This window comes from Diplotaxodon limnothrissa, linkage group LG17 (genome assembly GCF_057381915.1).
Source record: "Diplotaxodon limnothrissa isolate DT_005_m linkage group LG17, D_limnothrissa_male_GT1.1, whole genome shotgun sequence".
Classification (NCBI taxonomy): domain Eukaryota; kingdom Metazoa; phylum Chordata; class Actinopteri; order Cichliformes; family Cichlidae; genus Diplotaxodon; species Diplotaxodon limnothrissa.
Window position 1 is genome coordinate 26539574 of NC_140612.1, and position 23619 is coordinate 26563192.

General features: G+C 38.4%; 1 protein-coding gene across 1 annotated transcript; it reads left to right on the plus strand.

Annotated features, from left to right (window-relative positions):
• Nucleotides 1-1308: 1308 nt before the first annotated feature.
• Nucleotides 1309-23047, plus strand: mtpn (myotrophin). The gene is made up of 4 exons (XM_085375988.1): nt 1309-1651; nt 6209-6322; nt 7184-7267; nt 21887-23047. The coding sequence occupies exons 1-4, from the start codon at nt 1580-1582 to the stop codon at nt 21971-21973; spliced, it is 357 nt and encodes a 118-aa protein (XP_085232114.1). The 5' UTR covers nt 1309-1579; the 3' UTR covers nt 21974-23047.
• Nucleotides 23048-23619: the final 572 nt, after the last annotated feature.

Genomic DNA, 23619 nt, shown 5'->3' on the forward strand with positions numbered 1-23619 from the left:
GGGCCATTTAATTACAGTGAATTATATACTTTAATTATTTATTTAAGCCAGGATGGGCCAGTGCGTTCCTATTATTTATGCCAAGCTGACCTGACAACGATTTTACAATCTTTTATTGTTCAGTTCTGCTGAACCCCTGTCAACTGCAGCCTCAGTTTCCTGTTCCTGTTAGCTGACGGCCAGTGTAGTTGTCTGCTCTTCTGTATACTTTGGTTTTAACAAGTAACAGATGTGAGTTACGGTTGCTTTTATATCAGTAGGGCCATTTTCTTGTGATCACTGGCATCAACAAGCCATTTTTGCCCAGAGAACTGCCATCCACTAGATATATTCTCTGTAAGTCCTACACATGCTTAGCAATTTCTCAAATACTCACAACAGTCATGGCATTAAAAATCATGCCATGATCAAAGTCACTCCAACCACCTTTCTTCCCTATTCTAATGCTTGATTTGAACTTCAGCAGGTCATCTTGAACAAGTCTGTAGGTCTAAATGCGCTGAGCTTCTGCCATATAATTAGCAGATTAAATATTTGTGCTAGTAAGCAGGTGAACAAGTATACCTAATAAAGTGGCTATTAAGTATATGTGACGTCTTTCTTTTTTACATATCTTCAGGTGTTTTTTGTGTTCTAATAATAAACCACTTACATGTGAAGATAAAAAAAAAGGACTGCTTTAAAGTGGAAATAATGTAGCTCAAACCCAGGCTGTGCTCTGAATAAAAATTAAACTTATGTTGAAGGCCATGTCAGTTCACAGCAATTTGGAGAAAAACGAATATGGTGTTTGGTCATAGCTATTTAAAGACATGTGAAACTATAATTTTGACTTCCCTTGGTTACTGTGGCGCTATGGCTTAACATGACAATGTAAAAAGAATGTAATATAGTTTGCATTTGGATTTTGTAACTAGGCATATGGGTTTGTTTTCTTACATCGTTAACTGTAGTGGAGTTGAATGTTTTTGTCTGTTTATTATTTCTATTATTAAATTTTTTCAGTTAAACATTTCTGAAAAACAGTGAAACGGTGTATACTCAGATGTGAAGACAAAGTGCGAAAAAACTTAAATGCAGAACCAGATAAGGAACGAATTTCCGTTTTACTTTACATGGTAACATAGAAGCTTATTTAATTATACTTTTCTGTATATGTTTATTCAGGAACTGTAAATAATTGTTACAAATTAGGATATTCAAAAATCCTGACGAGTCATATGCGTTGCATTAAGTAACTCCTTATCGTCACAGAACAGCATAAACTTCTCCATAAATATTCTCTTCCGGGTAACGGCATCGGAAATATTTCTGGATTGCAGAAAGGCGGATACCTGTTTGCTACTTTGCCGTTTAGAACTTTTCGTGAACCATTTTTCCCCGTCACTCGTCATTGAGTCGCCATATCGAACAAAAATTATTATTCTGAGTATTTTTATTTAGCTGAAACTGTATTAGCCTCGACGAGAGTAGTAGTTTTCTAGCCTCAGCTAGCTAACTTTTAACACACTAGCAGATAAGTTGTCAAACCCCCGGCAGTACAACAAGGAAGGTGCAACACCGAACCGACAACAAAAAGATGTGCGATAAAGATCTGATTTGGACACTGAAGACCGGGGACCTGGATGAGGTCAAAGCCACACTGCAAACGGTAATTTAGCTGTTATTTGACTTGCCCACTGTTGTGCTTTTTTTGACTACAGTCAGCATAGCTAAGGTAATCAACGCTAGTTCGTAGAGCTGCTAGCGAGCTAGCGTTAGCTGGAGTTGGGCAATGTTAAGTTAGGTAATCCAGAATTGAAAAGCTGTTGGGACATTCTGGGTCTGTAACATTAACGGTAATGTGTGCACCTTTAAACTGGCTTTAATTCGTCTTACGGGTAACGAGACGTGTTTAAAGTTAATCCATTATCACTTTCCGCTGAGAGCAACTTGTTGGTTAGCTAACCAACTATGGTATCTGTTGGTACGTAACACGGGTAACGGCTCTTGACACCAGTAACAATGTTACTGTAACTGGGTGTTTTAAGCACAGTATGTACGTTACTAGAAAACGCATATTACAGTCTTCTATAAGCGTGTTGTTAAGAGAGCTGAGGCAAATGTCTAGCTATATGCTAGCGGCTAATCGAGCAGACAGGGCCAGTGTCTAGTCAGCTTTAGTGGGCGGTGGTCTCAGCTGTAGTCTAAGAGATGGAGGCTTGGCTAACAGCAACTGCAGCGTTCGTTAATGCCAGCATGCTCTTTTTGGAGCAGCCTGATGAGAAGGTTTCTGCCTATGCTTACCACGCAGAGATGTTTCTGTAAAACAGCTACCTTAGGAAACACGCCTGCATTCGGATTTTGTAGTTGGGTAGTAGCTGGATAGTTTTACTGCCACATGATTTACACTCAGTTGTTTCCCACAAATGACTAACTGAATCTATATTTGCTTCCTCATAAAGTAGAGCTCACTAATGTGTTTAAATTGTAAAATGCTAGTTTCCAATGTAAGTTTTACAATACGTGAAACTAGTAGTAGTAGTATTTATTTATTGTCATTGTCATATACATATATATACATAAACTACATATAGTTTTTGATCAAACTCTTAAAGACTGATAATGCTCAGGATGTTGGTGACTTTTGGGAAGACAGAAGTGTTTTCTTTTTTCTTAGTGTCTTGTTCTATTTGTGTCATCAACTATTAATCACGTGTTTGTATAAATGACTGTTTACATACACTCATCGTGATCGTCATGGTAATTTGGTACTTTTAACTATTTATTTCAACTGTTCTTTTTCTAGGGTGGAATAATTTTACAGCATACAATTTTCCACACAGGGTCAAAACTATACATACCGTCTCCAAGTATGTGACATATTTTAAGATTCTCTTACATACAGCAAAAGAAGAAAAAATTAATTTATTTTTTAGGTTGTCTGAGGTAACGCTATACTTGTTCAACTTGGCACCATAAAGTGCTTGCCACTGTTTCTATGTAGTCACTGATAGATTTCTTTTTTTTTTTTCCTTTTTTTTTTCACCTTGAGTCTAGGGCTGAACGATTATGGAAAATAATCTAATTGCGATTTTTTTGCCCCAATATTGCGATTGCGATGCGATATGCGTTTTTTTTTTTAAGGTCTTTGTCTTCTGTATTATTAAACAAAGACAAGCAATACATCATATAGTATGGCCAATACTATATTACATTAATTTTAAACTGTTCTTTCCTGGAAGACAGACCTCTGTTATGATGACATGAGGTGATGCATGAATTGATGACTGACATTTTTATTTAACTTCTTCAATCACAACAGTATATTTGAACATACACAATAGTTTATTTTTAGCTTACAAACATCTGAGCATAAAGTGCTGACAAGGAACCCTGGTGTAAACATTAAAATGAAAGTCAGTACAATGTGCAGATTGCAGAAATATACATAAAAAAAAATCAGTGGCTTTACCACACTCAGTTTTTCGACATCTGTGAACTACTAGACAGTCATTCAATTAAAAAATAATATTAAATAAATAAAACTAATAAATAAAAAAATACACACATCTTACTGATCTCTGCAGTCAGTAACATTACACATAAAGTGCAAACATAATAGCAATTGTATAAACACACACACAAACACGCCTTTAAAGTTTAAAGGCGTGAAATTGGACGGTCTAGCCTTCTGATTAGCTAATCAGAAGGCTAGTTCTGATTAGCGTCACCGCTGTCTCGGTGGAGTTTAATAAACTCGGCCGTCTGCTTCTTGCTATCTAAAATATAACCAGACACTGGTGTAAATTCTCGACTGTCTCATACTTCTGTTTAATAAGTTTTCTGTTTGACGTTTAGTCAGCTGTGTGAAAACCAAGGAGGAACCCACCCGGGGGATTAATAAAGTTTTATTTTATCTAATCTAATAACTTTAATCTCAGCCAAACCGATTTACTCACGAACAAACAAAACACTGAAAAAAGCCCAACAATAACATTTTTAGGTTGTCTAAGTGACTTATATATTACGTTTAACCCGAGCAGCGAAACTCCGCGGTGATCTGAAAATGATGTGCCGGGAGTTGTGCCGTTCTCGGCCGCATCAGTAATCCTCGAGCTCCCGGCTAGCTGTTGAGCTGGTGGGTAGCAGACGCCTCTGAAAACGTCGAAGCACTTTTGCAAATATGGGATATCTTGATAAACCGAGCAGATATTTGATGTTTACACAACTACTTTCTCGCCTGAAAATATGTTAAAAGTTTATTTTGTGACCCAGAAAGATTAGTATGAGTAATTTTAAAACTTAGTAGCGGCCGCCATTGCTGGAAACTGGAGTTTGGCTGGGCCGCGCTATGAATTCTGGGATATGGTAGTAATTTGGACAGCCTTATAATCGCAGTATAATCGCAGCCTTTGCGGTTAGAAAATTGCACTTGATCATGTCGCGATATTATCGCAAATGCGATATATCGTTCAGCCCTACTTGAGTCTGTGACGTCAAGAAAAGCACAAGTTTTTAGACACAAATAACTGCCCTGTTAATAATATGTATTAATCAAAGGAGCTTGCAAAGAAAAGCGTCTGGACTTCTTTAAGTTGCTTGAAGACGTTTCACCTCTCATCCGAGAAGCTTCTTCAGTTCTAAGGTCAAATGGCGGCGAATCCCAGATTTGTCCGCCATTTGACCTTAGAACTGAAGAAGCTTCTCGGACTGATAATTTTTGCTGCCTAGTTCCCACATTACCATTATTATTATTTTATTAGTAGCCATACCGAATAACCTTCAGTGTTCCTGAAAGGGCAGCTTTAGTGACCTCTTCAAATTCCTGACAAATTGTTGTTCAGTGTTGTGCAGATCAATTACTTGAGCTGCCAGTGTAGGAGGGACTGTGTGAAGTTTTGTGTGCGTGTGTTAACTGCAGGAGGCGAAGACCGCACTGTAAGAACTGTTGATATAAACCACCACTACAAATGATTGACACGAGCTCATGATTACAGTTGGTGACTTCTGAGAAGTGAGGTTTCTTGTGTTCAGCTGTAATTGTGTCATTGACGAAACATGTAGATAAAAATAACTAACCTTTTTCTATAGTATAAATGGAGCACGTTTAATTTTATCAACCACTGAAAGTAACATTTAAACATTTTTAGAGAAGTTTGAGGTTTGATATCAATCAGCTACAGGACTTAGCAAGATGAGAGGTAAGGTCAAACATTGTGTTCAGTATGTTGAATTTGACCTACAAGGATGTTTTTGATAAGGCAGTGCTGCGGTGTGGATTCTGTTTCAGAAATATCTAGTGGTAATAGAACAGAATTTGTGTGCAACTGACCATGTTCATCTGACCCCAAGAAATGGCAGAGTAAAAAGAAATGTGGTGTTTTGTTTTTTTTCCAAAGTGTAACCTTAAGGTTTTAGGTCTACATAAAACTGGATTTATTTTATGTACAAGATTATATTGAGTCCTTTCACAACAGTTATTTCATGAAACTAAATATATATGTGACATTACTGCCATATTAATTCAATGTGTCTGCTTCGAAAAATTCATATTTGGAGATCCGTAGCAGGTTGAGTCTTCATTTTATGCTTTCATGGTAAATATTGTAGCAAATTTAATGTAGGAATTAGAGTCAGGAGATGACTATAATATTAATAATAATGTAAAAACTTGAGGTCATATGTAATCTCATACAGTTTTGATATCAATAATGCACAGTATTTCTCAATGCTGTTTGCCTAGTCTGTCCATTTTATTGCTATCTCATTAATGTTGATCTTAGTTGCCCCAGGAGAACCAACACCTGAGCCTTCATCCCCAGCTTAGGTGTTTATAATATGAAGGTCTTGTGTTACAAGATATTAATGCATCTTCTAGGGCTTCCTATACTTCTATATTCTTGATAGTATACCCATTTTTCTGAGCTGATGAATGCTTTTCTTGCTTCACTTCCCTTCGTCCTTATACAGGCAAGTAATTATTCATATACTTCTGGGGAAAAAGTCAGGACTGACAGCCCTCGCTGGGACCAATTTGTGTTTTATTATGGGTCCAAGCAGCAAAAAATGATTTAATAGATGTTACCTTCTTTTGAAGGGCTTTGATTTGTGTTTTCTTTTTTGTTTTTGTCTTGTTTTTTTAAACTAAGAGACCCCATACTGGCTTGTGGCAATGCCAAGTTAGGCGATCTCATCCCTGTTAATGTGTACTTTTTCCCTTCTCTAGGCTGAGCATGTGAACCGGACCCTCGATGGTGGGAGGAAGCCGCTGCATTATGCTGCAGACTTCGGTCAGACAGATGTGGTGGAGTTCCTCATTTCTAAGGGGGCAGATATCAATGTAAGAGTTACAACTATCTCAGCTTCATTCTTTTTGCATTAATTTGCCTACTGCTCAGCACTACAGTGACCACAAAAATAACAGAGCCTGTGTCTCCTTCCTTTGACTGTCTAATGTCTGGTTAGAAACAAACCATTATTTGTGTAAACAAAAGCAACCTGGCTTTAATAAAACGGAGTTTATCATATACATTTCTACCCACTGTTCATTGGCTGTTTTTTACCAGTGAGTTGGCCAGGCCTCAGCAGGGGTTTTTTATGGGTCATAGTGGGCTTCTCATGAGACGCACATAACCACAATTGATCCGCTTGCAGTTAGGGCAGTGAGTCTGTGTTGCCTTACTTAACAGAGGTCTATGCATTTCCTGTTATGCTTAGTAAATTAAGCCCCTCTTAAAAAAAGTTCAGTAGTAGTTCAGGTAATCTTCCTTTCGTGTGAGGCTAAAACCTCTTTGAAAGCCCCAAATTTTCTATGCTAGAAAACCCCTTCTCACATTTAACCTTGATGGCCCCTTGAGGCTTGTAGTTTCAGAAGGTGTGGTAGTGGCCTGATTCAACAAAAGTCTTTTAAATTGCTTTTTACCTTGAAAGCATCATGTGTTAGTAATTTACAATGAGACATGGATGCTTTAACTCTAATGATCAGGAGTAGGAAGTCTCTAAATCTTCATTGCACAGGAAGACTCACATCAGCACGGTGCATCTCACCCTCTGAAAATTGGTATCTGCAAATCAAAAGACTTTTTTTTTCTTTTTAAAACAAGAGTTTAAAAGTGTAACAATATACAATCTTTGCTTTCCCTCCAAAGACCAAAAGTCTTCTTCTTCTCACTCATTCCTCTCTCATCCTCTTCTTCCACAGGCTCCAGACAAACATGGGTTTACTCCACTGATGACTGCCTGTTTTGAGGGTCATCTCTCATGTGTCAAGCTCCTGTTAGAAAAGGTTGGTGCCCTGATTGCGTTCATGTATGCGTATGTAAGCATCTGCACAAAGGAGTGCACTGGTGTCTTTCACCCACTAGTGCATGCTGATGTATCAGTGGTTCCATGTGAGCCATGAGTGCTGATGAGGTAACTCATTGGACAAAAAGCCCTTTAACACATTTCTATGGAGGCTGTGCTGGAATGTTCATAGAGCATCGCAGACTGTCGCTGCTGTGCACTTGCTTTTTTGTTGTTTGTTTCTTTCATTCATAGGAGCACTGCCGTTGGCTTCATCTAAGTCTCTGCTCCATCCCTCCACATTAGCCTCCCTAAGGTGTTTAGCTCTGGAAGTACCTTAAATGCTACTTGGGTCCAAAAAAATACATGCTGCTATGTGCAGATCTAGTCACAGCTGTGAGGAGAGGCACAGAACAGAGTCAGGCACAGCTGGCATTGGCTGTAACACTACAACATAATAACAGGAATACTATAATAAATGTCCAATCTATCCAGCGTCATCTGGCCTTAGAATACACATTTCTGCAGTTCCTTCACAGTTAGACAGACTCATTTGTAAGTGGTGAGCTTTCTTTTACAAAGTCAGTGTTTCTTCTTGCATGTCTTACCTGAATGTTAGACTCAAAAGTGTATGCACTCCTGGCATAATGACACATCTTCTACCCATCAGGACAGCTGTAGCTACTGTTTCACTACTGACCAAATGAGCCCGACTGCAGTTGAATTGATGGCCCTGTGGAGGATGAATGTCACACATTCATTTTAACACACACATATCTTTTTCTGTGTACCCCTCCACTAGGGGTGGGCGATAGAAACGATATACGATAGAAACGATATAAATTTGGCCAACGATAGAGATTTTGACTATACCGCTCTATCGCGATAGCGCATGTTGATGATGTCATCAAGCTGCGCCTGTTTTGGTTTAAAGCATCGCAGCGGCTAAAACCATTATCACCTGCAAATTATGCCAGGCGACAGTCATAGCAAAGAGATGAGGCACTTTTGAAATATGGGGAAAGCCAAAAACTGCGCTTCCTTCACTTCCGTAACATTGATTCATTAATGTTGAATTCTCTCGTAGCTTTTCTATTCCCATGTTGTTGCAGTATATTAATAACTCACCTCATATTGTGGATGAATAGTCTTAGTTGTTCTCCTGACTGACGTTTGCCCCATGTATAGCATCCTGCTATACGATTGCATTTGTCCCTGACCACCAGAATCCCTCACGTTAACTTTTAATGAGTGGAAAAAAAGTTGGTGTTCATCCTTCAGCTTCACTGTGCTAATGTTATGCTAACATAGCTGTGTCGCTAGCAATCACGTAGCACAACATTATATACCAGGTAGTCCAACTTCAGTAACCCTACAAACGCCACTGCTGTTTAGTTTTCTGTCTTCATTTATTTTGGAAGTGGTAGCAGAGCTGTACGTTTTATTTAGTTTCAAAAATCTCTCAGTCAGAACATGGTATGTCATGTTTAGGTGGAAACTAGGGAGCTAACTTCCTTTCTAACTTTTAACTCCGTTAAATTTAATAAATTAAATGGATGTTAAACTTAATTGTTACACCTGCTAAAGCAGCAACGCTGATGATTTTATTAAAGATTAAGGAATTTAGACAGTTTTTAACTCTTAGTGTTCGTTTGACTTTGGGACCTGAAGGGGGAGTTTTGGACCCAGATTACTCCGCAAAGCTCCTCACTACGGCAGCCGTAATGCTCTGACAATCCATCAAGCAGTGCGGCTTACCAAAGTTGTACTAAAATATTTTTTAACAGATTTCTGCACGCCAAAATCGGTTCGAGGTCAGTAAGCACAACCAGAATTCATACTGTCGTGAAATCAATCAATGTAGAGCAGTGTCACAAACCACGGAGGCCCCAGAAAAGTGCAATCAAACGATGAGTTTATTAACAGCCCGGAGAAAACATCAACATATGTCTTCTAACCAAAATACATGTTGTGGATACTTATAAAGCAGTGGGGTACACGCCCCCCCATGGCGTCAATGACAGATTAAAATAGGTTCCAGACATTAGTCACAGTTAATCGTACATCTTTAATAGCTATAATCAGACATAGAACTTCTCTTTTCTATAACACCTTCCATACAAGGTAATAAACTTCAAGCCCTCGGGGTCTCTGAGGCTAATTATTGACTCTGGTCGTCTGTTACCAAGTAGAATAAAATATAGTAAGACACCAAATGAGTTGAGGCCTCAGGCCGGACACATTCCTAGATTATATGTATTATATGTACTGTAAGCATGCATTGCAGTTATCCTTCTATGTTCTAGTTTCCCTCAGCATGTATCACCTGGACAGTCATGCCAGTGAAGCTTAAGACCCTTAATGAACTGAACATCAACTCAAAATAAGCACAGATATGCAATGTGTATAAAATACTTCTAACCGTACTTGTAATAAAAGTTAACATAATGGAAGGATCCTCAAATGGACATCTTCAATAAACAACTGTAATGCAGTATCAATACTGTGAGAAATATTATTAGATGAAATAATGCTGTAAAGAATGTTATTAATGCAATTATAATGATGCAGATTATATGGCAGCAATAAAATAATTTCTGTATCTCCACAATACATAAGGCACACTCTCGATTTTTGAGAAAATTAAAGGATTTTAAGTGTGCTTTATAGTGTGGAAAATACGTTATACAGAAGAAAAGAATATCGCGATATATATCGTTACCGCACATGCTTCAAATTATATCGTGATATGAACTTTAGGCCATATCGCCCAGCCCTACCCTCCACCTTATAACACTCATGATGTTTTAAAGAAGCAGGCAGGTATATAGTTGACTGGGTCCTCTATCTCGGTACATGTTTATTATTAAATTTAAGTGGGGGAAAAAAAGCTTATTTGAACAATGATGCAAAGAACATGGATGTTTCAGTCGGACAGCTTAGCTTTGTAAATGTGCTTCAAACAAATGTGTCATTTTCCAAATTTCAAGCCAAACTATAAAAATTGACAAAAGTACACCACCACTGATTGAGTGGAGTTTGCATTGTGGAAGACTGCATCATGTCATGAAAAAGCATCATTCAATGGCTGCTCCAGACTGTTATGTGTATATGGGAAGAATTCAGAGAGAGAGTGAGAATCAGGGGCCTGAGGGTGAGTGAGCAGCTGTCTGTTTCCAGCCAGGCTTAATGAGGCAGGGTAAATGAAAGCTCCTCTACACAGTTGTTTCACAGTAGCATCAAGTAATGGGAAGTGGGGAGGGGTCACACTACAGAATGGGGAAGTCACTTTTTGCAGTCTTTACAATCTCATTGCCAGCAGCCAGACAGACTTTTTAATAGGTTCACAGGTTGAATGGGACTTTGAAGAAGGCATTTTAAAAGAGGAAACCATAATCTGTATATGGGGAAACAACAGTGTTTGGTTAGAGAGGCATGGTTGTGGTATGCTCCATCAGCTGTATTAGTCCTGCATTTTTGGCAGCGCAGCTGCAAACTCTGTCCTGCCTATCAACAAAGGCACCAGAATCTTGTAACTAGTCAGCCAAGAGCGGAAAACTGTTGTCAGCTGGCAATCAGCACTAAGATAAACTGAAGGAAATAACGGACAGGAAAAAGAAACTATATACAGCAAGTCATTTGCTATAAAAGTTGCTAGCATGTCAGCACGCATTTGACATTGCATGTTTCTGACTTAAGTATACATTTGACTCAGAGCTTTTTATTCCTACCATAGACCATATTTATATCCAATGAGCTATTATTTAAGCATTGAAAGATGACACGTTATAGAATGATTTCTTTGCTGAAACTAAGCGGTGTACTTCAAGTTAAGATCTGAGCTGTCACTAGATGATGCATTTAATGTCCCTAAGAGTGTTAATATCACACAGCCACATTTCACTTTCACATTACAATGAGAAATTTGGGTTTTAAAAGCTCATTTTGTCTCTTTAAAAAAAAGACTTCATTATTGGCATTTATTTTCCTTAATTTCTTCTGCTGCCAGTCACAGAACATCCTTCTGAGAGTCAGAAGCTCTTCTGCATTTAAAATAGGCAGCTGTATCATGTAGTGCCTCATCTTTGTAAATCAAAGACCTTTGGGTAAGTTTTGTTTTAGAGAGGGATGAAAGCACAGCAACTTAAGAAAAAGTGTGTGAGTGATTTATTACACAAGTAAAATGAGTTTTGTTATGACAAGGACTATGACGAGGAAATATGAATAATTTTACATTGATTGTCTTGTTTTCATAGTCATTGTAGATCACAATTGTAAATTTAAACTGAAGTCTCATGAATTATCCAGCTACTGGTAGACTTTCAAAAAGCTAGTATCATATCGGACAAGACAGGTGGTCCTAATTCATCACAGTTCTTGATTTTATAATAATTCCAACTAAGTACCATCAATAATTAACACTAGATGCTAATAGTTGCCACAGGGAGCAGGTCTCAGTATATCCATATGAAAGCTTTGAAAACTTCCCATGTATCCCAACATGAGATTAATAGATATTTCAGAGCTACACCAATGATAGTGCTAGTGTAAATCCACTCTGTCTGGCAGCACCTGTAGCTGTGCACAGCTGCCACATTACACTGGATAAAAGGAGCCCACTGAGAATACTGAATTGTGACTGTTGGACTGTCAGACATTCTTGTGTTGGCAGATTAAAAATGGCGTGGTTCCCTTGTGCATCATGGAAGCTGACCCCTGCCCCCAACTGTGTGCCGTGTTGTTGTTGTTAATGAATTATGAAAGGCCATTATTACCCCAAAGGTGACCCAGCTGTAAGATCCTGGCCAAGAGTGCTGACTACAGCCTGCAAAGACCAGCCAGTAAATTTTAGGTCAGCAATAAAAGGGCATACACACACATTTTTCTTTTAATGGGAACTTGCTATTGTCTAGGAAGAAGTACAGTACTGTTTGAAGTCAGTACCTGTTGTTTTTGTGTCTTTTACATCCCTAAAGATTTCCTCCTTTTTTCTCTCTGCCCTTTATGCAAAGAATGGATGGAACATTTATCCTAACTATATAGATAATATATATACACACTCTAGTATAAAACATCTTTCACTTGTCACTGAAGTGTTTTTGTTTTTGGAGGGGGGTAAAAGTGCACACTTGCGGTCTTTATTGCTTCATATTTTGAGATTACCATAAACTTATAAAAGGATTTTATTAGAGGTGGGAATCACCAAACATCCCACGATACGATATTATCACAATACTTAACACACGATACGATATTATTGCAATTTTTTAAAATATTTTGCGATATTCAGATTCTGTACATAAAGGTAAACTTTATCAATATTCATTTTATCTAATATCAAAGTCTCACACTCAGTCTTTCTCTCATTTCAGTCAGTTTTATTGTTGACAAACTGAACGGTTTGTATTACAGTCTAGTCCAACTTAACTGAATGCAACCATCTGGTACAATTATAGCTATTCTGAACTATGCAATTTATGAAAACTATGCAGCCCCTTCAGCAACTGAAGAATTTGAAAGTAAATTAAAACAAAATATAATTTTACATTAAATAAAGAAGTTTTAAACTTAATTAAAATAAAACATGTCTTAAATTAAAATAAGTAAACTGTCATGTTTATTGCTGCCAAAAAAAAGTTAAACACATTTGGACAGTGAAGGAATGTCAGGATTCTTGCTCAGAAAAAGGATCAACATGCTCTGAAGTCAGAGCACAAAAACCTTTTTTGTAACAAAATATCGATTTCTGCTGTCCCTGTATCGATACATTATTAGCAAACAAAATATCACGATACTACACAGTATCGATTTTTTTCCCCCACCTCTAGATTTTATTTCCCACCCCCCACCGTATCTCATCCAGAGCCTTTCTGGCACATCCTGTTGTAATACATGTATTGATCTTATCCTTATCGCTGGGTGTTAAAAATTTGCCCTTTTAACTGCTCAGTAATGTTTGATTGCGGACAGCAGGTCAATAGTCTGAAAATCTTGTGCTTCAAATAGGTTTTGAGTGAGGCTTTGGCTCAATATTTGAAGACTTATGCATTCCATTCACAACAGTCATAATGAAAACTTAATGGACATTTTGGCATGTTGGTGGCATTATATTACTGACCCACTGCTGCTTTGTGTAGCTGTATAATCCAGGGTGATGATGTATCTTATTTTGACTGGAGACACGCTGGGAGTCTATTCTTGTTCATTAGTCTGTGTCTCAATTGGCCATCAACGTCTTTGACTGGCTAGTGTTTGGACAGTGAGGTGATCATGTGGGGTCATTATTCAAGTTGAGTAAAGCTCATTACTCTAAGTGGTGTCAGGAGCGTGCCAGTGAGCTGCTTGGCCGTTGGGGTAGCGTGGTGTATCCTGAAAGGCAAAAAAAGGAAGACTGTGCCAGCACTATTACTGGAACTCGACCATAAATACGGATTTGAAGCATTATCTCTGGCATGGCTCCAGTATACACTTTTTGACAGTATGTTTGGTGACGAGAAGGTAATGATTATGAGAATGGTAGAACCTAAAATATAGTGGTACAAATTATGCAGTTGTGTTTATTATATAGAAGTAGGGCTGTGCGATATGACCAAAATCTCATATCCCGATATAAGAATTCTATCGTCCCGATAACGATATAAATCACAAAAATTTAACATTTTCTGTAAATTCTGTGAATCTCGGGCAACTCGTCTTGCGGGAAGTGTTTCCGGCTGCGTGTCATGTAGCTGGAGTCGAGTGTTTTAACTGATGCATGAAACTATACATTTTTAGTAGGGGTGCAACGATACTCGTATCAATATTGAACCGTTCGATACAGTGCTTTCGGTTCGGTACGCATATGTATCGATTTATGTAATATGTAATAATTTATTTTATCAATTTTCCTTCTGACGATGCTGTCTGTGTTGAGAGCTCAGTGGATCTGCGCTCGACAGTGCAGCCTAGGCGGAGTAATCGATCACAGATCCACTGAGTGCGGCACAAGCTAGCGAGACAGAAGTTAAGCTCTCCTTGCAACATGGCAAATTGAACCTCCCCCACCCTCATTCAGATGTGGCCTTTGGAACTATTTTGGTTTTCATGTGAGGTATGACCCTGAAGGTAACCGCGTCATGGACAAAAGTAAAACAGTATGTCAGATGTGCCACGCAATGCTCAATTACATGGGTGGGAACTACTGCGTTAGCGCAGTTAGCTCGTTAACACGTTGACGCCGTCCAGCCCCACGCACGGGGCAATCCGCGGTAGCTCGTTAACGAAGATTTGCCGTGTTGTGGCGTTAACGTCATTCCAGATTAACGCTGACAGCACTAGTGGGAACACAACTAGAGATGGCACGATACCACTTTTTTATGTCCGATACCGATACCATAAATTTGGATATCTGCCGATACCGATATGAATCCGATATAGTGTTTTTTAATCAACAAAACTGTTTTTTAAATATCTTGCTGCATTTTGTATAAGTTCATACTCAAGTTTAAAACAACAACTACACTAAAGCTATTCTGTTATACCTGTATGCAAAAAAAAATATTTCATAGTTCAGCAATACTGATCAATCTAATAAACTTAAACCTACACCATCCTCCCTATTCTGGTATTTTAAAGAGTACTTAGCATATATATTAAGCAACCTAACTAATAGAGTTCCAACTCCCAGCAACAATAAAAATAAATAAATAAAAAATAGGGAACCACCCCTCACGCTCCACCTCATGATGCTTAATCGACGTAATCAACCTTAATTTGATGCAGTGTGAAAAAAAAAAAATGCACAGAAATCAATTATTTTTCAAGAAATATTAAATAGATTCAACATCTTTCTTCAACAAAATTGCAGACTGCACAGATGGTACCTTCCCAAAGGAAAAAGTACTATAGCTTACTAGGGTATATATATTAGACTTAATAGTTACTATATACAGTAATTGACTTCTATTCATTTTACATCAAATTAAAACTTTGGGTGTCAGATAATTATTTATTAAAAGCTAGACATTTTAAATGAGAATAAGAAAGAAAAGTATGTCTTTGTGCCCCCTTTTCCCTGTTAATGCCCTATCGGCCCCCCTGGCTAAACTTTGCTAGATCCACCCCTGCACAGTTACCAGCGTCAGCTACGTAGAAAAAGATCCTGGAGTAGAAAGTAATATTAAATACATTCTAACAATAGCTGATCAAGCTTAAACGTGCTGCTGTTGTTCAGCCGCTGGTTTCCTCTTTCTGGTGCAAAGTGGGCCAAAAGCAAACTAGAGTCACGGACTCGCGACAGAAAAGCCGATCAGCTGATCGTTAAGCAGTTTCATGATTGAAGTAGCAGCAAGAAGAGGCAGTCGTTTGTTAAGCTTAACGCAGGAATGCTTTACAAACATTCAGAGATGGACTTACACACTTGCTTTACTTCTCTCGGGATAACTTTATGGGAGATGAAATGCCGGGTTGCTAGCGAAGCTCCACATGCTATCCAGACCACCGACAGGTCCCGCATGCCACAGCCGCTCTATCACGTGATGCATACTGCTCCAACGTGCTAACGTTCTGAGGTGAGTTACGGCGTGTTGCAAGTTTTGTGAGGTGCTTTCGTGATATTTAATGGATCGGATTACATTTTTTATTTTTCTCCGATATCCGATCCAGTAATTTAGGTCAGTATCGGACCGATACCGATACGTAATATCGGATCGGTCCATCTCTAAACACAACGAATATGACTGCACATTTACGCTGACATCATCCTCGTGCAAAGATAAGTGGAAGCAGACAAAAACAACAAGCAGGCATGCTACAAACTTTACCCGAGTCATTTAGACAGCTGTTAGCACATGATTCTCCTCATGGGGACCTGATATGTTTAATATGCTGCTGAGAATATAGCCCAGAAGAAGTGCTTTTGAGTTAAAATATATATTTATAATTTTAATAAATGACAAATTAAAAAGGCATGAACATTTTTTTTGTATCGAAAAAATATCGAACCGTGACACCAAAGTATCGAACCGAACCGTGAATTTTGTGTATCGTTGCACCCCTAATTTTTAGATATAAGTTGTAAAGGCCGCCGTTTTCTTTGAGTATTTATTACACGGCGTGCTGCGGGGAAAAGCCTGTTCTAACGTTTGAGTCTAAGGTTTATTTTTTAGCACCTGGTAGCTCCTTTTTTAATTCTCATCCGTAAATAATCTTCTCTTTCACGTGATTCCGTTTATTTTGAAAAGTCTCAACAGGATCTTGAGCTTTATTGTGAAAGGTTTATGTGGTACATAAACAAGCGGACACGCGATGGTTTTACCGTCGTTATTGCTAAACACAACGCATAAAAACAGGTGCTTGTCCGTCCGTAGTGTGGTTATATAAAATATAAGAGAAATAGAGAACTTTAAGAAATTAATATAGCCACTACAGTGACCATCAGAACAATGAAAAAAGATTGCCACAAAGAGTTTATTTTGCGACACCACGAAACAATAGCGTAAAATGAAACGATAGACGTTTTTATATCATCATCCGATATATATCGTTATATCGAACAGCCCTATATAGAAGGCTTATTTGTCGCCATGAAGGCAGTGATTATTACTAAAGTCAACATGTAATGCTTTTTTTTGCAATTTTGATGAGGTCTGTAGTAGGGCTGGGCGATATATCGAGTTTTTAAAAAAATATCGATATATTTTCATACGAGATATAAGATGTGACAACATCGTTTATATCGATATAGTCTATGTTACGTTATAATTATATTTGTGGAGCCGCAAGTTTGCCTCTCTTTCGTCCATTTTTGTCTCTACGCTGCGTTACTGGGCCTCGCCTCTCCTTCACTGAGCACAACTCCCCCCTCCCCCATAGCTTCACCTGCAGGCAACGACAAGATGAACACTGCAAATCTCTGTTAACGAGTTACCACAAGTTAGCATTACGGCTACCGTAATGGAGCCTCGCGGAGTAATACGTACTGTGCTTCAACGTAATATTACCGTATATTGTGTGTGTGTGTGTGTGTGTGTGTGTGTGTGTGTGTGTATAAGGATCATAAATGGCACCTGTTAAGAGACACGGTTACAAAGAGGATTTCAAACTCCAGGCTGTCAGTCATGCAGTAGAAGTTGGGAACAGAGCAGCTGTGAAATCTGTCTGTCTTTGTTATTATGCTCAGCGTCTTTTAGTTTACATTTTGACTGCACAATTGTGAGCTTTTTGTTATGCACAAAAACAACATTGTGTTCTTTTATTTATGGAGCATTATTATTTAATAAATGCTGATAATTTATTTTTGAGTAATTTCTTCATGTACATCTATGCTGTATGTTAATAAAAGTGCCTGATTGACATCTGGGACACAGCTTTGACTAAACTCTCTTTTTGTTCTTACCTTATGGCTTTAAAAAAACAAAACATCGAGATATATATCATATATCGCCATCCAGCTAAAAAATATCGAGATATGAATTTTGGGTCATATCGCCCAGCTCTAGTCTGTAGGGTTGAATAAGTTTGGACTGAACCGACGACTAATGTCCTCTCCAGAGCTGGAGAAAAGGGAAGGGATAAAGAGAATCATCTCCATTCCTCTCCTCTTTTCCCAATAGTAAGACTGGGCAATATATCTTGTTTTTTAAAAAGATTGATAGATTTTTATACGAGAGATAAGATGTGACAATATCGTTTATGTCGATATAGTCTATGTTGCGTTATAATTACACTTGTGGAGCCGCTGGTTTGCCTCTCTTTGGTCCACTTTTGTCTCTACGCAACGTTACTCTGTCCCGCCTCTCTCCTTCACTAAAAACAACTCCCCCCTCCCCATCGCTTCACCTGCAGCCAGCATCAAGATGCTGATAATTTATTTCTGAGTTTTTTTTTTTTTTTTGTTTTTTTTTTAAATGTACATCTACACTGTATGTTAATAAAAGTGCCTGTGTGACATCTGCGACACATGGCTTTGACTAAGAACTCCCTTTTTGTTCTTACTTTATTGGTTTAAAAAATATCAAGGTGTATATATCGTATATCGCCATCCAGCTAAACAATATCGAAATATGAAGTTTGGGCCATATCGCTCTACCCAGTAGCACATCAGAGTAGGGCTGCCACGATTTGTCGACTAGTCACGATTACGTCGACTATCAAAATCGTCGACGACTGATTTAATAGTCGACGTGTCGTTTGAAGCTTTGTAAGATCGCAAAAGACGCAGGAATAATAGCAGGATTTAAGAGTGTAATAACGGACTGAAACAGAAGATGGCAGCACAGCATGTACAAGGATGCCAGCTGCCGTTAAACCCCGAAGAAGAAGAAGCAGCTGTGTCCCAGAATTCATAGCGCGGCCCAGCTTAGTTTCCAACAATGGCGGTAGCTAGTTAGTTTTAATATTACTCTTATTATTCTTTCTGGGTCACAAAATAAACGTTTAACATATTTTCAGGCGAGAATGTAGCTGTGTAAACCTCAAATATCTGCTCAGTTTATCAGGACACCACATATTTTCAAAAGCGCTCCGACGTTTTCGGAGACGTCTGTTACCCACTAGCTCGATAGCTAGCCGGGGGCTAGGTCACTAGCGCCGTGAGAACACCGGACTCCCGGCAAATTGTTTTCAAACCCACCGCCGTCTTTCGCGACTCAGGTTAAATATATATGAGTCACTTAGATAAATTAAAAATGTTATTGTTTGGCTTTTTTTTAGTATTTTATTTGTTCCTGAGTAAATCGGTTTGGCTGAGATTAAAGTTATAGTTTTTACACAGCTGAATAAACGTCAAGCAGACAGCTGATTATCAGAAGTGTGAGATGCTGGAGAATATACTCCGGTGTCCTGTTATATTTTAGATAGCAAGGAGTTTATTAAACTTTACCGAAACAATCTGCAAATTTCATTAAAATTGAATAAACTATCATCTTGTCTTTATTTTTAGTTAGCACCTTAAAAGCTTAAAGCTGTAAGCTAATGATAGTTATATAAGAGCAGATGCTGCTGGTGCAATAAGCTGTAGTTTTACGTCCAGTGGATGATTATCTGATTAGTCGACTAATCGCATAAATAATCGGTGACTAGTCGACTATCAAAATAATCGTTTGTGGCAGCCCTACATCAGAGTAAGAGATTATGGTAATTGGTTATCAGGTACCTGGTATGCATGAATCTGCATTTTCAGGGAAAGTTAAGTGACAGAAGAACAAAAATTGTTTAACTTGTTAGAAGGAGTAGACTTTGAAACTGAGATAAATGAAAAAAGATTAAAACATTATTATCAGGGAAAAAAAATTTGTTTTTTGCCTGGCAAGCTGCCCTGTCTCTGACAAGATGAATTACACTGAAGAAACCCTTTGTTTATTTGCAGGTAAGGTAGGGGAGGGAAGTATTTTTATTTATTTATTTATTTAGAAATTGAAAGATCTGCCTACCAAAGCCATCGTTTTGTTTTTGTTTTGTTTTGGGGGTTTTTAACACTGCAGGATTTGATTAAAGACTCAATTTCACACAACTTCACTTAAAAAAAACGTTTGTCATTGTTTATTTTGTAGTTGATAATGTACAGCTTTTGTGTGAGATCAATTCTTCATTATACAATGAAGACTGGCCCCACTTAAAAAAATTTTGTTAATTAGTGAGCTTTATAGAAGCTGGTTGTCAGATTTTATTCCCCTTGAAAAGAGCTGTTCCACTGTTTCTCCTTGCATCCATGTTTTATGTCCCAGCTAAGACACGTTAGCTGTCAACCATCATCATTTTTAACAGACATGGGAGTGATGTGAATTTTATTATGTAATCCTTTGCAAGAATGCTTAAAAAAAAGACAATTTCATAAATTTAACTTAGTATCTCTAACAGGCATGTTTGATACCATCAGAATAATCAGATAAAATGTATAAAATTCACATTGAAAAAGTGAGAGAACAGGTCTCACTAGTCTTCATACCGCAAGTGTTGCATAACAGAGCTCTAACATGTTTAACTAGAGTGTTGACAGGAGCATTATGCCAAGAAATGTGAAGTATGTTCTGATAGGGGGGGTGCTATCTCTCATTTTGTCTTCCATTTCCTTACCAATTAGAGCTGTAGATGTGACAGGTTACCAACTCAACCCTGGTAAATCCCTCTCCTCGCTTTATGCTCTGTTGCTCTTGTGGCATGGAATTTGCTCCCAGATAACCATCCTCCTGCTACCGGGTACTCGAACTGGGGCACATTGTTTTTGATGCCCTGCTTCTCTACGCAACAATAGCCTCTCTCTGCCTTGGTTCTGTAAGCTCTTTTGCTAAGAGGCTAAACTTGGCAAGCTAAACAAAGGGACGCGTTTCCACTGCAAGGCCTTCCACTCCTACTTTGCCATTAAATCTGTTGTCACTACAAATGCATTAAAACATGTGGCCTGTTTCTTTCTCTCTCTCTTTGTTTTTGTGTGTGTGTCTGTGTTTTTTGTCCATACTAATCTAAATGGCTATTTCTTCTCCCATCTCCTTCACATTGATTCTGTTATCCCTCAAAGCTTGAATGGATTTGTGTCTCAGTGTGTGTGACTTCAGCCCCTCTTAGTCATGGACTCCTTTCCATTGATCTGATAGCCTCTGAATGTGGCAGCTTTATGTCTGAATGACCACCCTCACGACCACCCTCACTTTTCTGTAAAGATCTTTTATGCCACAGCCTTTCTGCGTCCCTAAAGCAGTCAACCAAGGGAAAGTCTTGTCCTTGTTGTGTTCATGATTGTCCTACATACCTTTCCTGTGTCCCTGAGTATGCAAGGGTTTGGCTGATGTAAAATTCATAATCGGACCATGAATGCAAGGCTATGTTTGGACGTCGGCATGCCTGCCAGTTTGTGCTGGTTCTGCACTATAATTGAACCAAATATACATGCCTCTTCCGGGTGGACTCCCTGCAGCTTAAAGAAAAGTATAACAATAACTACACAGCCACAGTGTCAGAGTCAGCATACACATATTATCACAGCTCAAATGAGTAAGGGGCTAGTCTAAAGTAAGTCTTGTCTCTCTTCCTTTGGCAACTACCGTAACTTTTGTCTATGAGTTTTTCACTCATCTTTCTCAAAAAGTGAAAGATGCATTTGTACACCAGAACAATTGAACCTGTGAGATACTTTATAACTAACATGGCCTCTTTCCAGTTGAATCTTATCAACTGATTCCTGATGTTAATGATTTTGTTCATTAGGGATGTGTATGCACCCCCCCCAGACTGAGCTTTTCCCATTTCTGGAACAAACCTCTTCTGATTTCGCTTTAGCTTGGCTTCCAAATGCATCTACTCAAGGCTCAGTGCTTGGCCAACAGTTTTGTTTTTGAGTACACAGTTCAGCTCTGAAAACTAAATCACAGCTGGTGCAATTTGGGTCCAAAAACTATGCTTCGATTTTAATCCCTTGTTTTGGTTTCCTTAATCTTCCCAGTTCTTCAGATGTGGGTAAAACGAATAAGAAGTGTGTATGAAGGAGTTTGGGTCTGACTAGTTCTGTACGGCTCTTAAGTAGCCACGCAAGCTTTGGACATTGCTCACGGTGGCGTTATCAATGCACTATTTGACTGTCACGTTTGAGCAGATGTCACTAAAGTTTGAGGCACCAAGTAAACATTGTGTCCCCTCTCCTCCACAGGGAGCTGACAAAGACCAAAAATCACCAGACGGCATGACTGCCCTTGAAGCTGCTGCTACTGAGCCCATAAAAGCTCTGCTCAAGTAAGACACCACAGTGTGGGAGGTGGCTGGGCAGCTGTATGAACGGGCACTCAAATGGATGCAGTGATCTCCTGAGAGAAGATGGACTTGCCCCTTTGACCCTGATCAACCTCTGTCTCAACAATGCTTTTGTCTGTTTGTTGGAGGTTCATTTTGTCTGTCTGGTGGTCTTCCTTACATTGTAATTTCTCTTTTCCCCAGGTTTTTGGGATAGGATTTTTTTTCCCCTTAGTCCTCTGTTTTTAGCCATTTAACAGAAGGACTTGTCAGTTATGTCTCCCTTAGGGACCAAACACTTGGGGAGTGCTCTTGAACCTGGATCTTAACACTGCTCAGATTAGTAACAGACTCTATAACACAAACACAAAGCTTTCATATACGAGTAAATGCACATCTTTTTCTTTTTTTTTCTTTTTTTTTTTTTGCAGTTGTGTTGTAAAAAAATACTGAAATTAAATTGTAATGGATCAGTAGTGTGTTAATATTTTTACAACTTCACAGTTTAAGTATTTTATGGCCAGGGTTTCTCATGAACATTACTTGCACTGCACTATACTTGATAAGACTAAAAAGATTAAGTTTAATTATGTTAACATTTCATTATGTGTGGCCTCTTCCTGTACTTTAATTTTTTTATAGATAGATCAAATTGTCCCTCAAATCTAAGCTTAATATTTTAGAGATGTTGGCTGAGGGAGCTGCAGAGGTCAGATTTTTCTTTTCTACTTGGTGATGTATCACTTACATATCAAATGGTGTTTTTTCCACAAATTTTACATCATTAAGGTATTCTCTATTCTTTGACCAATCACCATGCTGGCTAACTAGAATGACTTGAATGTTGCAATTTTCAAACGTGTTACTCAATCCCTTTTGAAGCAATGTTAACAGCACATAATAGGATTAGATATTTTAGAACTTTCTTCATTTTGCCGCCCCTGGGTGAGAGTTCAGAGCAAAAACTCCCTTTCCCTTTTTTTTTTTTTTCTTTTCTTGCAGCTTCTCTGAGTATTTTGTAACTAATGGGCTCTAGGGGTTGTAAGTGATGGGTTAATGGGAGTCAGATTTGAAAGTTGTTGGTAGGGTTTTTTTTTTTAGTTTTTTTTTTTTTTTTTTTTTATTCCCCTTGCCTTGTTCGTTTTTTCAGTTCAAAGCCCTGCCTGTTTTGCTGCATGTCAAAACTGCCTCTGCTTTTATGCTATGAAATGGTCACTGTCCTCTTGGTTGCTTTCAAACAAATTACAACAATGCAATAGACAAAAAAAAGAATGCTCTTGCTGACTTTGTTGTGACAAAAGTCTGTAAAAACAAATAAAAATATAAAAAAACACATCTGTCATCAGTATCCATTTTCCTTGTAAACTAGAGAGGGAAAGGGCGAAGGACTGTCAAAAAGATGTTTAAGATTAATGATGGGTCAGCTGTGAGAATGCTTTCTTTATTATCTAAAGCAGAAGCACATTTTCTGTGGCAAAACGCATTCCCTTAAATTTGTCACATTTCTGTTGTGCACTGTGGTGACCTTTAAGTTGGATTAGATGAGGGCATTACTGTGATTTTTATGCTGAATTCACTCAAGATGGGATTTGCTGACACCACAGTGCTGCTTGTAACAAAATCTTGTTGAGGTGTTGACTTCAGCAGAATGTT